The sequence below is a fragment of the Oncorhynchus nerka genome, unplaced genomic scaffold (genome assembly GCF_034236695.1).
Source record: "Oncorhynchus nerka isolate Pitt River unplaced genomic scaffold, Oner_Uvic_2.0 unplaced_scaffold_1151, whole genome shotgun sequence".
In the NCBI taxonomy this organism is placed as follows: domain Eukaryota; kingdom Metazoa; phylum Chordata; class Actinopteri; order Salmoniformes; family Salmonidae; genus Oncorhynchus; species Oncorhynchus nerka.
The window spans coordinates 156,467-172,855 of NW_027040184.1; the positions used below are offsets into that span (position 1 = coordinate 156,467).

Genomic DNA, 16,389 nt, shown 5'->3' on the forward strand with positions numbered 1-16,389 from the left:
GGAGTTTAGGTAGAGAACAAGATGTTTTTAATAGAGTCTTAACTAAAGGTAGACACTAGGAGTTTAGGTAGATGTTTTTAATAGTCTTAACTAAAGGTAGACACTAGGAGTTTAGGTAGATGTTTTTAATAGAGTCTTACCTAAAGGTAGACACTAGGAGTTTAGGTAGATGTTTTTAATAGAGTCTTAACTAAAGGTAGACACTAGGAGTTTAGGTAGAGAACAAGATGTTTTTTAATAGAGTCTTAACTAAAGGTAGACACTAGGAGTTTAGGTAGATGTTTTTAATAGAGTCTTAACTAAAGGTAGACACTAGGTGTTTAGGTAGATGTTTTTAATAGAGTCTTAACTAAAGGTAGACACTAGGAGTTTAGGTAGATGTTTTAATAGAGTCTTAACTAAAGGTAGACACTAGGAGTTTAGGTAGATGTTTTAATAGAGTCTTAACTAAAGGTAGACACTAGGAGTTTAGGTAGATGTTTTAATAGAGTCTTAACTAAAGGTAGACACTAGGAGTTTAGGTAGATGTTTTTAATAGGGTCTTACCTAAAGGTAGACACTAGGAGTTTAGGTAAATGTTTTTAATATGGTCTTACCTAAAGGTAGACACTAGGAGTTTAGGTAGATGTTTTTAATATGGTCTTACCTAAAGGTAGACACTAGGAGTTTAGGTAGATGTTTTTAATATGGTCTTAACTAAAGGTAGACACTAGGTGTTTAGGTAAATGTTTTTAATATGGTCTTACCTAAAGGTAGACACTAGGAGTTTAGGTAGATGTTTTTAATAGAGTCTTAACTATAGGTAGACACTAGGAGTTTAGGTAGAGAACAAGATGTTTTTAATAGAGTCTTAGCTAAAGGTAGACACTAGGTGTTTAGGTAAATGTTTTTAATAGGGTCTTACCTAAAGGTAGACACTAGGAGTTTAGGTAGATGTTTTTAATAGGTTCTTACCTAAAGGTAGACACTAGGAGTTTAGGTAGATGTTTTTAATAGAGTCTTAACTAAAGGTAGACACTAGGAGTTTAGGTAGATGTTTTTAATAGAGTCTTAACTAAAGGTAGACACTAGGAGTTTAGGTAGAGAACAAGATGTTTTTTAATAGAGTCTTAACTAAAGGTAGACACTAGGAGTTTAGGTAGATGTTTTTAATAGTCTTAACTAAAGGTAGACACTAGGAGTTTAGGTAGATGTTTTTAATAGAGTCTTACCTAAAGGTAGACACTAGGAGTTTAGGTAGATGTTTTTAATAGAGTCTTAACTAAAGGTAGACACTAGGAGTTTAGGTAGAGAACAAGATGTTTTTTAATAGAGTCTTAACTAAAGGTAGACACTAGGAGTTTAGGTAGATGTTTTTAATAGAGTCTTAACTAAAGGTAGACACTAGGAGTTTAGGTAGATGTTTTTAATAGAGTCTTAACTAAAGGTAGACACTAGGAGTTTAGGTAGAGAACAAGATGTTTTTTAATAGAGTCTTAACTAAAGGTAGACACTAGGAGTTTAGGTAGATGTTTTTAATAGAGTCTTAACTAAAGGTAGACACTAGGAGTTTAGGTAGATGTTTTTAATAGTCTTAACTAAAGGTAGACACTAGGAGTTTAGGTAGATGTTTTTAATAGAGTCTTAACTAAAGGTAGACACTAGGAGTTTAGGTAGAGAACAAGATGTTTTTAATAGAGTCTTAACTAAAGGTAGACACTAGGAGTTTAGGTAGATGTTTTTAATAGAGTCTTAACTAAAGGTAGACACTAGGAGTTTAGGTAGATGTTTTTAATAGAGTCTTAACTAAAGGTAGACACTAGGAGTTTAGGTAGATGTTTTAATAGTCTTTAGGTAGACACTAGGAGTTTAGGTAGATGTTTTTAATAGAGTCTTAACTAAAGGTAGACACTAGGAGTTTAGGTAGATGTTTTTTTAATAGTCTTAACTAAAGGTAGACACTAGGAGTTTAGGTAGATGTTTTTAATAGGGTCTTACCTTAGACACTTTTAGGTAGAGTCTTACCTAAGGTAGACACTAGGAGTTTAGGTAGATGTTTTTAATAGAGTCTTAACTAAAGGTAGACACTAGGAGTTTAGGTAGATGTTTTTTAATAGAGTCTTAACTAAAGGTAGACACTAGGTGTTTAGGTAAATGTTTTTAATAGGGTCTTACCTAAAGGTAGACACTAGGAGTTTAGGTAGATGTTTTTAATAGAGTCTTAACTAAAGGTAGACACTAGGAGTTTAGGTAGATGTTTTAATAGAGTCTTAACTAAAGGTAGATACTAGGAGTTTAGGTAGATGTTTTAATAGAGTCTTACCTAAAGGTAGACACTAGGAGTTTAGGTAGATGTTTTTAATAGAGTCTTAACTAAAGGTAGACACTAGGAGTTTAGGTAAATGTTTTTAATATGGTCTTACCTAAAGGTAGACACTAGGAGTTTAGGTAGATGTTTTTAATATGGTCTTACCTAAAGGTAGACACTAGGAGTTTAGGTAGATGTTTTTAATAGAGTCTTAACTAAAGGTAGACACTAGGAGTTTAGGTAGATGTTTTTAATATGGTCTTACCTAAAGGTAGACACTAGGAGTTTAGGTAGATGTTTTTAATAGAGTCTTAACTATAGGTAGACACTAGGAGTTTAGGTAGAGTCTTAACAAGATGTTTTTAATGTTTTTAATAGAGTCTTACCTAAAGGTAGACACTAGGAGTTTAGGTAGATGTTTTTAATATGGTCTTACCTAAAGGTAGACACTAGGAGTTTAGGTAGATGTTTTTAATAGGTCTTAACTAAAGGTAGACACTAGGAGTTTTAGGTAGACACTAGAGTTTGTTTTTAATAGAGTCTTAACTAAAGGTAGACACTAGGAGTTTAGGTAGATGTTTTTAATAGGTTCTTACCTAAAGGTAGACACTAGGAGTTTAGGTAGATGTTTTTAATAGAGTCTTAACTAAAGGTAGACACTAGGAGTTTAGGTAGATGTTTTTAATAGAGTCTTAACTAAAGGTAGACACTAGGAGTTTAGGTAGATGTTTTTAATAGAGTCTTAACTAAAGGTAGACACTAGGAGTTTAGGTAGATGTTTTTAATAGAGTCTTAACTAACTAAAGGTAGACACTAGGAGTTTAGGTAGACACTAGATGTTTTTAATAGAGTCTTAACTAAAGGTAGACACTAGGAGTTTAGGTAGATGTTTTTTAATAGAGTCTTAACTAAAGGTAGACACTAGGAGTTTAGGTAGATGTTTTTAATAGAGTCTTAACTAAAGGTAGACACTAGGAGTTTAGGTAGATGTTTTTAATAGAGTCTTAACTAAAGGTAGACACTAGGAGTTTAGGTAGATGTTTTTAATAGAGTCTTAACTAAAGGTAGACACTAGGAGTTTAGGTAGATGTTTTTAATAGAGTCTTAACTAAAGGTAGACACTAGGAGTTTAGGTAGATGTTTTTAATAGAGTCTTAACTAAAGGTAGACACTAGGAGTTTAGGTAGATGTTTTTAATAGAGTCTTAACTAAAGGTAGACACTAGGAGTTTAGATGTTTTTAATAGAGTCTTAACTATAGGTAACAAGATGTTTTTAATAGAGTCTTAACTATAGGTAGACACTAGGAGTTTAGGTAGATGTTTTTAATAGAGTCTTACCTAAAGGTAGACACTAGGAGTTTAGGTAGATGTTTTTAATAGAGTCTTACCTAAAGGTAGACACTAGGAGTTTAGGTAGATGTTTTTAATAGAGTCTTACCTAAAGGTAGACACTAGGAGTTTAGGTAGATGTTTTTAATAGAGTCTTACCTAAAGGTAGACACTAGGAGTTTAGGTAGAGAACAAGATGTTTTTAATAGAGTCTTAACTAAAAGGTAGACACTAGGATGTTTTTTAGGTCTTAACTAGAGAACAAGATGTTTTTTAATAGAGTCTTAACTAAAGGTAGACACTAGGTGTTTAGGTAAATGTTTTTAATAGGGTCTTACCTAAAGGTAGACACTAGGAGTTTAGGTAGATGTTTTTAATAGAGTCTTAACTAAAGGTAGACACTAGGAGTTTAGGTAGATGTTTTTAATAGAGTCTTAACTCTGTGGTCCCATATGGCACCCTATTCCCAAATAGTGCACTACTTTAGACCAGAGCCCTATGGCCCCATATTCCCTATATAGTGCACTACTTTAGACCAGAGCCCTATAGAACCCTATTCCCTATATAGTGCACTACTTTAGACCAGAGCCCTATTCCCTATATAGTCCACTACTTTAGACCAGAGCCCTATAGAACCCTATTCCCTATATAGTGCACTACTTTAGACCAGAGCCCTATTCCCTATATAGTGCACTACTTTAGACCAGAACCCTATGGCACTCTATTCAAAAGTAGTACAATAGGGAATAGTGTGCCATTTGGGACTTAATACTGTTATCTTCAACCACCGCCCTGACGCAGTTAAATACTACACTGTTACAAACATGATAAGAACGTCCCACTCCCAAGTACTTCTGGGTAGTCTCCTATCCCCAGTCTCCTGGAGGAGATAGGACCAGGTCACCGCGCCCTGACACACACACTGCCCCCGTCAGCCAAGGCTAGCTCTTACGCAGGAGTCTTCTGAAGAGGCACACACACACACACACACACACACACACACACACACACACACACACACACACAGGATAGAAGAACATAACGTGTGTGTGTGTCTGTGTGTCTGTGTGTGTGTGTGTGTGTTTGTGTCTCTGTGTGTGTGTGTGTGTGTGTCGGTCACTGTGAATGTGTGTGTGTGTGTCTGTGTGTCTGTGTGTGTGTGTGTCTGTGTGTGTGTGTGTCTCTGTGTGTGTGTGTGTGTGTCTGTGTGTGTCTGTGTGTCTGTGTGTGTGTGTCGGTCACTGAGTTTAAGGATTAGAATGGTCCCTCACTGGCAACTGATTAGGAGTTTACTTAATAGCCACAGTGTAGTGAGCAATCTATGGTTAGGGTGTATACACACACACACACACACACACACACACACACACACACACACACAGTCATGCGTCAGCGTGAGAAAAGCTAGATCATTCAGATTGAACACAAGAGGCCCAGTCTAAGTCGGAAAACTCTGCATTTGAAATCTGTGTGTGTGTGTGTGTGTGTCTCTGTGGGTGTCTGTGTGAGTGTGTCTCTGTGTGTGAGTGTGTGTCTCTGTGTGTGAGTGTGTCTCTTTGTGTGTGAGTGTGTGTGTGTCTCTGTGTGTGTCTCTCTCTGTGTGTGTGTGTGTGTGTGTGTGTGTATTCCACCAGATGGGAATCCTCTCTGTGTGTGTGTGTGTGTGTCTGTGTCTGTGTGTGTGCCCCCTTCCCAATAATGTTCCCAGTCCCTGTGGTCGGTCCTGTTTTGTGCGTGTGTGTCTGTGAGTGTGTATTCCACCAGATGGGAATCCTCTCTGTGTCTGTGTCTGTGTCTGTGTCTCTGTGTGTCTGTGTGTGTGTATTCCACCAGATGGGAATCCTCTCTGTGTGTGTGTCTGTGTCTGTGTCTCTGTGTGTCTGTGTGTGTGTATTCCACCAGATGGGAACCCTCTCTGTGGCAGGAACATCCTCCTTCTAAATAACACTGACCTGCCTGTCAATGACCTCCATAGGGCAAGAGATAGAGGACCTAGAGAAGGGAGAGGGAGAGAGAGAGGACCTAGAGAAGGGGAGAGGAGAGGGAGAGGAGAGATAGAGGACCTAGAGAGGGGAGAGGAGAGAGAGGAGAGGGGAGAGGAGAGGAGAGATAGAGGACCTAGAGAAGGGGAGAGGAGAGATAGAGGACCTAGAGAAGGGGAGAGGAGAGATAGAGGACCTAGAGAAGGGGAGAGGAGAGAGGACCTAGAGAAGGGGAGAGGAGAGAGAGGGGAGGGAGAGGCTTCTAGTTCTTAGTGTGAGAGCATAGTCTTTTCTTCTTTCTGTCTCTCTCTCTCTGTCTCTTTCTGTCTCTCTCTCTCTTTGTCTTTCTGTCTCTCTGTCTCTTTCTCTCTCTCTCTCTCTGTCTCTCTCTCTGTCTCTGTCTCTGTGTCTCTCTCTCTCTCTCTCTCTCTCTCTCTCTCTGTCTCTCTCTCTGTCTCTGTCTCTGTGTCTCTCTCTCTCTCTCTCTCTCCCCCTCTCTCTCTGTCTCTGTCTCTCTCTCTCTCTCTCTGACAGTGTGTGTATATTAAGGAGGTCTGGTTTTGGCTAATGGATTGTTATGAGGGACATCACACACACACACTGTAACACATCAGGACCCTATTGGAACATGGTGTATGTGTTGCTATAGAGACAGAATAGAGTAATTGTCTGTGTTTCCATGTGTGTAACATGTGTCTGTGTAGATGTTTGTGTGTAATTTACAGTAAGCGTGTGATCTGTTTTCCCTTTGGATGTCATTGCAATGCATGTTGGGTCTTCCTGTAGTTGTGAAATCATGTATCAATGCACTCCTCTCTTTCTCCCTCCCCTCCCTCCCCTCCCCTCCCTCCCTCCCTCCCTCCCTCCCTCCCTCCCTCCTCCCTCCCTCCCTCCCTCCCTCCCTCCCCCCCACTCTCTCTCTCTATCTTTTTTTCTCTCTCTCTCTATCTCTCTCTCTCTCTCTCTCTTCCCTCTCTCTCTCTCTTTTCCCTCCCTCCCTCTCCCCCTCTCTCTCTCTTTCTCTCTCTCTCGCTCTCTCTCTTTTCTCTTTTTTCTCTCTCTCTGTCTTCCCTCCCCCTCCCCTCCCTCCCTCAAGGTGAATCCTAGCCTATGCGTATGGGAGCGAAGGATGCTCTGTGTTTAGTACTGACCATAATGAATGGAGGAGACCTGAAGTTTCACATCTATAATATGGGAACTCTGGCTTTGATGAGCAGAGGGCCGTCTTCTACGCAGCAGAGATCCTGTTCTGGACTGGAAGACCTGCACCGTGAGGGATCATCTACCGGTAATCAATCAATAATCAACTAATCAATAATCAACTAATCAATCAATAATCAACTAATCAATCAATTCATTCATCAACTAATCAATCAATTCATTCATCAACTAATCAATCAATAATCAACTAATCAATCAATAATCAACTAATCAATCAATAATCAACTAATCAATCAATAATCAACTAATCAATCAATAATCAACTAATCAATCAATTCATTCATTCATCAACTAATCAATCAATAATCAACTAATCAATCAATTCATTCATCAACTAATCAATCAATAATCAACTAATCAATCAATAATCAACTAATCAATCAACTCATTCATCAACTAATCAATCAATAATCAACTAATCAATCCATTCATTCATTCATCAACTAATCAATCAATAATCAACTAATCAATCCATTCATTCATTCATCAACTAATCAATCAATAATCAACTAATCAATCAATTCATTCATCAACTAATCAATCAATAATCAACTAATCAATCAATTCATTCATTCATCAACTAATCAATCAATAATCAACTAATCAATCAATTCATTCATCAACTAATCAATCAATAATCAACTAATCAATCAATTCATTCATCAACTAATCAATCAATAATCAACTAATCAATCAATTCATTCATCAACTAATCAATCAATAATCAACTAATCAATCAATAATCAACTAATCAATCAATTCATTCATCAACTAATCAATCAATAATCAACTAATCAATCAATTCATTCATCAACTAATCAATCAATTCATTCATTAATCAACTAATCAATCAATAATCAACTAATCAATCAATTCATTCATTCATCAACTAATCAATCAATTCATTCATTCATCAACTAATCAATCAATAATCAACTAATCAATCAATTCATTCATTCATCAACTAATCAATCAATAATCAACTAATCAATCCATTCATTCATTCATCAACTAATCAATCAATAATCAACTAATCAATCAATAATCAACTAATCAATCAATTCATTCATTCATCAACTAATCAATCAATTCATTCATCAACCAACTAATCAATCAATTCATTAATCAACCAACTAATCAATCAATTCATTCATCAACTAATCAATCAATTCATTCATCAACCAACTAATCAATCAATTCATTAATCAACCAACTAATCAATCAATTCATTCATTAATCAACCAACTAATCAATCAATTCATTCATTAATCAACCAACTAATCAATCAATTCATTCATTCATCAACCAACTAATCAATCAATTCATTAATCAACCAACTAATCAATCAATTCATTCATTAATCAACCAACTAATCAATCAATTAATTCATTAATCAACCAACTAATCAATCAATTCATTCATTAATCAACCAACTAATCAATCCATTCATTCATTAATCAACCAACTAATCAATCAATTCATTCATTAATCAACCAACTAATCAATCAATTCATTCATTAATCAACCAACTAATCAATCAATTCATTCATTAATCAACCAACTAATCAATCCATTCATTCATTAATCAACCAACTAATCAATCAATTCATTCATTAATCAACCAACTAATCAATCAATTCCTTCATTAATCAACCAACTAATCAATCAATTCCTTCATTAATCAACCAACTAATCAATCAATTCATTCATTAATCAACCAACTAATCAATCAATTCATTCATTAATCAACCAACTAATCAATCATTCAGCAATGATCATTACATTTTAGATGTGAAATTAAGAGTCACTTCCACAATATATTACAGCAGGTATTCCTGTAGGTTTGAACTCCAACCCTGTTCCTGGAGAGAAACCCTCCTGTAGGTTTTAACTCCAAACCTGTTCCCAAAGAGAGAAACCCTCCTGTAGGTTTTAACTCCAACCCTGTTCCTGGAGAGAGACCCTCCTGTAGGTTTTAACTCCAACCCTGTTCCTGGAGAGAGACCCTCCTGTAGGTTTTAACTCCAACCCTGTTCCTGGAGAGAGACCCCTCCTGTAGGTTTTAACTCCAACCCTGTTCCTGGAGAGAGACCCTCCTGTAGGTTTTAACTCCAACCCTGTTCCTGGAGATACCCTCCTGTAGGTTTTAACTCCAACCCTGTTCCCAGAGAGAGAAACCCTCCTGTAGGTTGTAACTCCAACCATGTTCCTGGATAGAGACCCTCCTGTAGGTTTTAACTCCAACCTTGTTCCTGGAGAGAGAAACCCTCCTGTAGGTTTTAACTCTAACTCTGTTCCTGGAGAGAGACCCCTCCTGTAGGTTTTAATTCCAACCCTGTTCCCAGAGAGAGAAACCCTCCTGTAGGTTGTAACTCCAACCCTGTTCCTGGAGAGAAACCCTCCTGTAGGTTTTAACTCCAACCCTGTTCCTGGAGAGAGACCCTCCTGTAGGTTTTAACTCCAACCCTGCTCCTGGAGAGAGACACCTCCTGTAGGTTTTAACTCCAACCCTGTTCCTGGAGAGAGACCCTCCTGTAGGTTTTTAACTCCAACCCTGTTCCTGGAGAGAGACCCTCCTGTAGGTTTTAACTCCAACCCTGTTCCCGGAGATACCCTCCTGTAGGTTTTAACTCCAACTCTGTTCCTGGAGAGAAACCCTCCTGTAGGTTTTAACTCCAACCCTGTTCCTGGAGAAACCCTCCTGTAGGTTTTAACTCCAACCCTGTTCCCAGAGAGAGAAACCCTCCTGTAGGTTTTAACTCCAACCCTGTTCCTGGAGAAAGTAGGTTTTAACTCCAACCTTGTTCCTGTAGGGTTTTAACCCTCCAACTCCAACCCTGTTCCTGGAGAGAAACCCTCCTGTAGGTTTTAACTCCAACCTTGTTCCTGGAGAGAGAAACCCTCCTGTAGGTTTTAACTCCAACTCTGTTCCTGGAGAGAAACCCTCCTGTAGGTTTTAACTCCAACTCTGTTCCTGGAGAGAGAAACCATCCTGTAGGTTTTAACTCCAACCCTGTTCCTGGAGAGAAACCCTCCTGTAGGTTTTAACTCCAACCCTGTTCCTGGATAGAGACCCTCCTGTAGGTTTTAACTCCAACCCTGTTAGCTGATTTAGATGGTTAGCTGATTTAGATGGTTAGCTGTTTAGCTGATTTTAGGTGGTTACATGGTTAGCTGATTTTAGGTGGTTAGCTGATTTTAGATGGTTAGCTGATTTAGATGGTTAGCTGATTTAGATGGTTAGCTGATTGGATGGTTAGTTGATTAAATGGTTAGTTAATTAGATGGTGGATGGTTAGCTGATTAGATGGTTAGCTGATTAGATGGTTAGCTGATTGGATGGTTAGTTGATTAAATGGTTAGTTAATTAGATGGTGGATGGTTAGCTGATTAGATGGTTAGCTGATTAGATGGTTAGCTGATTAGATGGTTAGTTGATTAGATGGTTAGCTGATTAGATGGTTAGCTGATTAGATGGTTAGCTGATTAGATGGTTAGCTGATTTAAATGGTTAGCTGATTAGATGGTTAGTTGATTAGATGGTTAGCTGATTTAAATGGTTAGCTGATTTAGGTGTTTAGCTGATTTAGATGGTGGATGGTTAGCTGTGTTAGTGCTGGGCAGGAACAAAAGCATGCCCAGAACTGGTTTTGGATAAATAACTCTAACTTTGTGTATGCTTTTTTCTTCTCAGGGACTTAAAACCTGAAAACATTCTTCTAGACGACCGCGGTAAGCTTGAACCATGTCTTGTCACTGACTTAGCTAATTACAAGCCTAGGTACTAGCAACATAAATTAGCTAGCTAAAAGCCTAGGTACTAGCAACATAAATTAGGTAGCTAAAAGCCTAGGCACTAGCAACATAAATTAGCTAGCTAAAAGCCTAGGTACTAGCAACATAAATTAGCTAGCTAAAAGCCTAGGTACTAGCAACATAAATTAGCTAGCTAAAAGCCTAGGTACTAGCAACCTCAATTAGTTGCTAAAAGCCTAGGTACTAGCAACATAACTTAGCTAGCTAAAAGCCTAGGTACTAGCAACCTCAATTAGCTAGCTAAAAGCCTAGGTACTAGCAACATCAATTAGCTAGCTAAAAGCCTAGGTACTAGCAACATAAATTACCTAGCTAAAAGCCTAGGTACTAGCAACATAAATTACCTAGCTAAAAGCCTAGGTACTAGCAACATAAATTAGCTAGCTAAAAGCCTAGGTACTAGCAACCTCAATTAGTTGCTAAAAGCCTAGGTACTAGCAACATAAATTAGCTAGCTAAAAGCCTAGGTACTAGCAACCTCAATTAGCTAGCTAAAAGCCTAGGTACTAGCAACATCAATTAGCTAGCTAAAAGCCTAGGTACTAGCAACATAAATTACCTAGCTAAAAGCCTAGGTACTAGAAACATCAATTAGCTAGCTAAAAGCCTAGGTACTAGCAACATAAATTACCTAGCTAAAAGCCTAGGTACTTGCAACATAAACTAGCTAGCTAAAAGCCTAGGTACTAGCAACATAAACTAGCTAGCTAAAAGCCTAGGCACTAGAAACATAAACTAGCTAGCTAAAAGCCTAGGTACTAGCAACATAAATTAGCTAGCTAAAAGCCTAGGCACTAGCAACTTAAATTAGCTAGCTAAAAGCCTAGGTACTAGCAACTTAAATTATAGCTAAAAGCCTAGGCACTAGCAACTTAAATTAGCTAGCTAAAAGCCTAGGTACTAGCAACTTAAATTAGCTAGCTAAAAGCCTAGGTACTAGCAACTTAAATTAGCTAGCTAAAAGCCTAGGTACTAGCAACATAAATTAGCTAGCTACACTGTTATTCCCCATACCCATAGTGATATTCATAAACATGTTATTACACTCTTATTCATGTTCATAAACATGTTATAACATTGTTATTCATGTTCTCTCCAGGACACATCCGTATCTCTGACCTGGGACTAGCCGTCCAGATTCCCGACTCGGAGACGATACGAGGGAGAGTGGGCACCGTAGGATACATGGGTACATCCTACCTCACTTCCTACTTGATTCCTCCCTCTTCATCTCTCTCTCTCTACATACATGGTACTCACTTCCTATCTCCTTGATTCCTCCTCTTCATCTCTCTCTCTCTACATATATGGGTACATCCTACCTCTCTATTCCTATCTCCTTGATTCCTCCTCTTCATCTCTCTCTCTCTCTACATACATGGGTACATCCTACCTCTCTTCCTATCTCCTTGATTCCTCGTCTTCATCTCTCTCTCTCTCTACATACATGGGTACATCCTACCTCACTTCCTATCCCCTTGATTCCTCATCTTCATCTCTCTCTCTCCTCTCATCCCTCTCTCCATCTCTTTTTAACCCTGTCTCTCTCTTTCTCTCTCCCCTCATCCCCCCCTCCATCTCTTTTTAACCCTGTCTCTCTCTTTCTCTCTCTCCTCTCATCCCCTGCTCCCTCTTTTTAACCCTGTCTCCTTCTCTCTCCTAGACCTGGATGTGTCTAGACATAATCTATCCCCTCTCTATTCCCTGTCTCCCTCTCTCTCCTAGACCTGGATGTGTCTAAACATAATCTCTCCCCTCTCTATTCCCTGTCTCCCTCTCTCTCCTAGACCTGGATGTGTCTAGACATAATCTCTCCCCTCTCTATTCCCCGTCTCCCTCTCTCTCCTAGACCTGGATGTGTCTAGACATAATCTCTCCCCTCTCTATTCCCTGTCTCCCTCTCTCTCCTAGACCTGGATGTGTCTAGACATAATCTATCCCCTCTCTATTCCCTGTCTCCCCTTTCTCTCTCTCTCCTCTCATCCCTCTCCGTCAGCTCCTGAGGTTATACAGAATGAGTCCTACTCCTTCAGTCCTGACTATTGTTTAAACAATATTTCTATCTGTCTCTGTCTCTGTCTCTCTCTCTCTCTCTCCTTCTCTCTCTCTCTCTCTCCTTCTCTCTCTCTTTCTAATTCTCTCTCTCTCTTTCTAATTCTCTCTCTCTCTCTCTCTCTCTCTCTCTCTCTGTCTCTCTCCTTCTCTCTCTCTCTCTCTCTCTCCTTCTCTCTCTCATCCGTCTCTCCTTCTCTCTCTCTCCTTCTCTCTCTCATCCGTCTCTCCGTCTCTCTCTCATCCATCTCTCCTTCTCTCTCTCATCCATCTCTCCTTCTCTCTCTCATCCGTCTCTCCGTCTCTCCATCAGCCCCAGAGGTGATCCAGAATGAGTCCTACTCCTTCAGTCCTGACTGGTGGGGTCTGGGCTGTCTGGTGTTTGAGATGATCCAGGGTCAGTCGCCCTTCCGCCGGCGTAAAGAACGAGTGAAGAGAGAAGAGGTGGACAGACGAGTGAGAGAAGACCCCGAGGAATACTCTGACAAGTTCTCTGAGGAGGCCAAGGATATCTGCAGACAGGTGGGAGAGATGGATGGCGTGTTTAAACAACACACACACACAACTGCAGTTAGTTATTCCTCTGCTGGGGTTAGGGAGAAAGGGAGGTCACATGGGGTGTGGGTTCTGTGTGCAGGTGTGTGTGTGTGTGTTCTGTGTGCAGGTGTGTGTGTGTGTTCTGTGTGTGTGTGTGTGTGTTCTGTGTGCAGGTGTGTGTGTTTCTGTGTGTGTGTGTGTGTGTGTGTGTTCTGTGTGCAGGTGTGTTCTGTGTGCTGTGTGTGTGTGTGTGTGTGTGTGTGTGTGTGTGTGTGTGTGTGTGTGTGTGTGTGTGTGTGTGTGTGTGTGTGTGTGTGTGTGTGTGTGTGTGTGTGTGTGTGTGTGTGTGCAGGTGTGTGTGGTCAACATCTCTTCTCTACTGTGTCTGTATCCATGGTGGTTGAGCAGTGGTCATGTTTCAGACCGGTCCACCAGAGATAATATGTACTTTATCCATGAATGAGCTTTTGGAGCACTAGTGTAAAACCTGTCTGTGTGGTTGTCCACAAATAAATCTTCTTCTTCGACGAGGGAGTGTAAAGGAGAAAGGAGGTGAGGGAGGTAAAGGAGAGAGGAGGGGATGAGGGGAGGTAAAAAGGAGAGAGGAGGAAGAGGGAGGTAAAGGAGAGAGGAGGGGAAGAGGGGGTAAAAAGGAGAGGAGGGGATGAGGGAGGTAAAGGAGAGAGGGAGGGATGAGGGAGGTAAAGGAGGAGGAGGGGAATGGGAGGTAAAGGAGAGAGGAGGGGATGGGAGGCAAAGGAGAGAGGAGGATGGGGAGGTAAAGGAGAGAGGAGGATGAGGGAGGTGAAGGAGAGAGGAGGGGATGGGGCGAGGTAAAGGAGAGAGGAGGGGAGGAGGAAGGAGGAGGGGAGGGATGAATGAGAGGAGGGGAAGAGGGAGATAAAAAGGAGAGAGGAGGGAAGAGGGTAAGAGGAGGAGGGACGAGGGGGTAAAGGAGAGAGGAGGGACGAGGGAGGTAAAAGGAGAGAGAAAAGGAAGGAGAGTAAGAGAGGGAGGATAAAGGAGAGGAGGAAGGGGGGATGAGGGAGGTAAAGGAGAGGGGAGGGGATGAGGGAGGTAAAGGAGAGGGGAGGATGAGGGAGGTAAAGGAGAGAGGAGGGGATAGAGGGAGGTAAAGGAGAGAGGAGGGGATGAGGGAGGCAAAGGAGAGAGGAGGAGGGATGGGGGAAAAGGAGAGAGGAGGGGATGGGGGGAGGAAGGTAATGGGGGAGGTAAAGGGAGGAGGGATGAGGGAGGTAAAGGAGAGAGGAAGGGGAGGGAGGAGGAGGAGGAGGGGAAGGGGAGGGGAGGGATGAGGGAGGTAGGAGAGGGGATGAGGGAGGTAAAGGAGAGAGGGGAAGAGGGTAAAGGAGGGAGGATGAGGGAGGTAAAGGAGAGAGGAGGGATGAGGGAGGTAAAGGAGAGGAGGGAGGATGAGGGAAGGGAACGAAGAGAGAGGAGGGTGGGGATAAGGAGAGAGGAGGGGGTGGGGGGAGGTAAAGGAGAGAGGGGGTGGGGGGAGGTAAAGGAGAGGGGAGGATGAGGAGGTAAAGGAGGATGAGGGGGAGGTAAAGGAGAGGGGATGAGGAGGTAAAGGAGAGGGATGAGGGAGTAAGGAGAGGAGGATGAGGGAGGTAAAGGAGAGGGATAAGGAGAGGGGATGAGGGGAGGTAAAGGAGAGGAGATGAGGGAGGGGAGAGGAGATGAGAGGAGGAGAGGGGATGAGGGGGAGGAGAGGGGATGAGGAGATAAGAGAGGGGGAGGGAGGTAAGGAGAGGAGGGATGAGGAGGTAAGAGGAGATGAGGGAGGTAAAGGAGAGGAGGGGATGAGGAGGTAAAGGGAGAGGGATGGGATGAGGAGGACATGAGGATAAAGGAGAGAGGAGGGAGGGGGTAAAGGGGAGAGAGGTGGAGGGGATGAGGGGGTAAAGGAGAAGGAGGGGATGAGGGGTAAAGGAGAGAGGAGGGAGAGGAGGGATGAGGGAGGTAAGGAGAGAGGAGGGGATAAGGGGAGGTAAAGGAGAGAGGGAGGATGAGGGGGTGAAAGGAGAGAGGAGAGGAGGGGATGAGGGAGGTAAAGGAGAAGAGAGGGAGGGGGATGAGGGAGGTAAAAGGAGAGAGATGAGGGAGGTAAAGGAGAGGGATGTGGGAGGTAAAGAGAGAGGAGGGGGATGAGGGAGGTGTGCTGAGAGAGGAGGGGATGGGAGGACATGAGGGAGGTAAGGAGAGAGGAGGGGATGAGGGGGTAAAGGAGAGGAGGAGAGGAGGGGATGAGGGAGGAGAGAGAGGAGGGGATGAGGGTAAAAGGAGAGAGGAGGAGGAGGGGATGAGGGGAGGTAAAGGACAGAGGAGGGATGAGGGAGGTAAAGGAGAGAGGGGATGAGAGACACAATATGTTCCAGTGAGAGACACAATATTACACATGGGGGATATTTAAACAATGTTCTAGAACTGAATGTTTAGAATCAGAACAATATTACATAATGGGGGATATTTAAACAATGCTCTAGAACTGAATGTTTAGAATCAGAACAATATTACATAAACAATGTTCTAGAACTGGGAATCAGATATTTGGGGGATATTTAAACAATGTTCTAGAACTGAATGTTTAGAATCAGAACAATATTACATAATGGGGGATATTTAAACAATGTTCTAGAACTGAATGTGTAGAATCAGAACAATATACAACATTCTAGAAGTTCTCTCAACTCTTTTAAGTACCTGACTCTGGCTCACACTACTCTTCTAGAACCCTGTGTCACTTCCTCTTCCTCAGCTGCTGGCCAAAGACCCCAAAAGCCCGTCTGGGGTGCCAGGGGCGGGGCGGTGTGAGGTGAAGGCTCATATCATCTTCAAGAACATCAGCTTCAAACGCCTCAGGCAGGCATTCTGGAACCCCCTTCAGTCCTGATGTAATATACACACACACACACACAGCCTGGATGTAAAGAACACACACACATACACACACACACACACACACATATATATATATACACACACACACACACACACACACATACACTGTATAACAGACACACTGGACCTCTCCTTCAGCCTGGATGAGGACACACAGAGTGGTGTAAAGTACCTAGTAAAAATACTTTTAAATACTACTTAAGTACTTTAAAATCTTATACTTTTAGACTTTTACTCAA

At 41.4% G+C, this 16,389-nt stretch overlaps 1 protein-coding gene across 1 annotated transcript; it reads left to right on the plus strand.

Annotated features, from left to right (window-relative positions):
• Positions 1-6,847: 6,847 nt before the first annotated feature.
• LOC135570051 (G protein-coupled receptor kinase 4-like) lies at positions 6,848-16,142 on the plus strand. The gene is made up of 5 exons (XM_065016112.1): positions 6,848-6,887; positions 10,515-10,552; positions 11,736-11,825; positions 13,002-13,210; positions 16,008-16,142. The coding sequence occupies exons 3-5, from the start codon at positions 11,822-11,824 to the stop codon at positions 16,140-16,142; spliced, it is 348 nt and encodes a 115-aa protein (XP_064872184.1). The 5' UTR covers positions 6,848-6,887; positions 10,515-10,552; positions 11,736-11,821.
• Positions 16,143-16,389: the final 247 nt, after the last annotated feature.

Excerpts from the sequence above, each read along its gene's own strand:
- LOC135570051 (XM_065016112.1), top strand. Across the intron at positions 13,211-16,007 it reads CCAAGGATATCTGCAGACAG|CTGCTGGCCAAAGACCCCAA; the intron begins GTGGGAGAGATG and ends CCTCTTCCTCAG.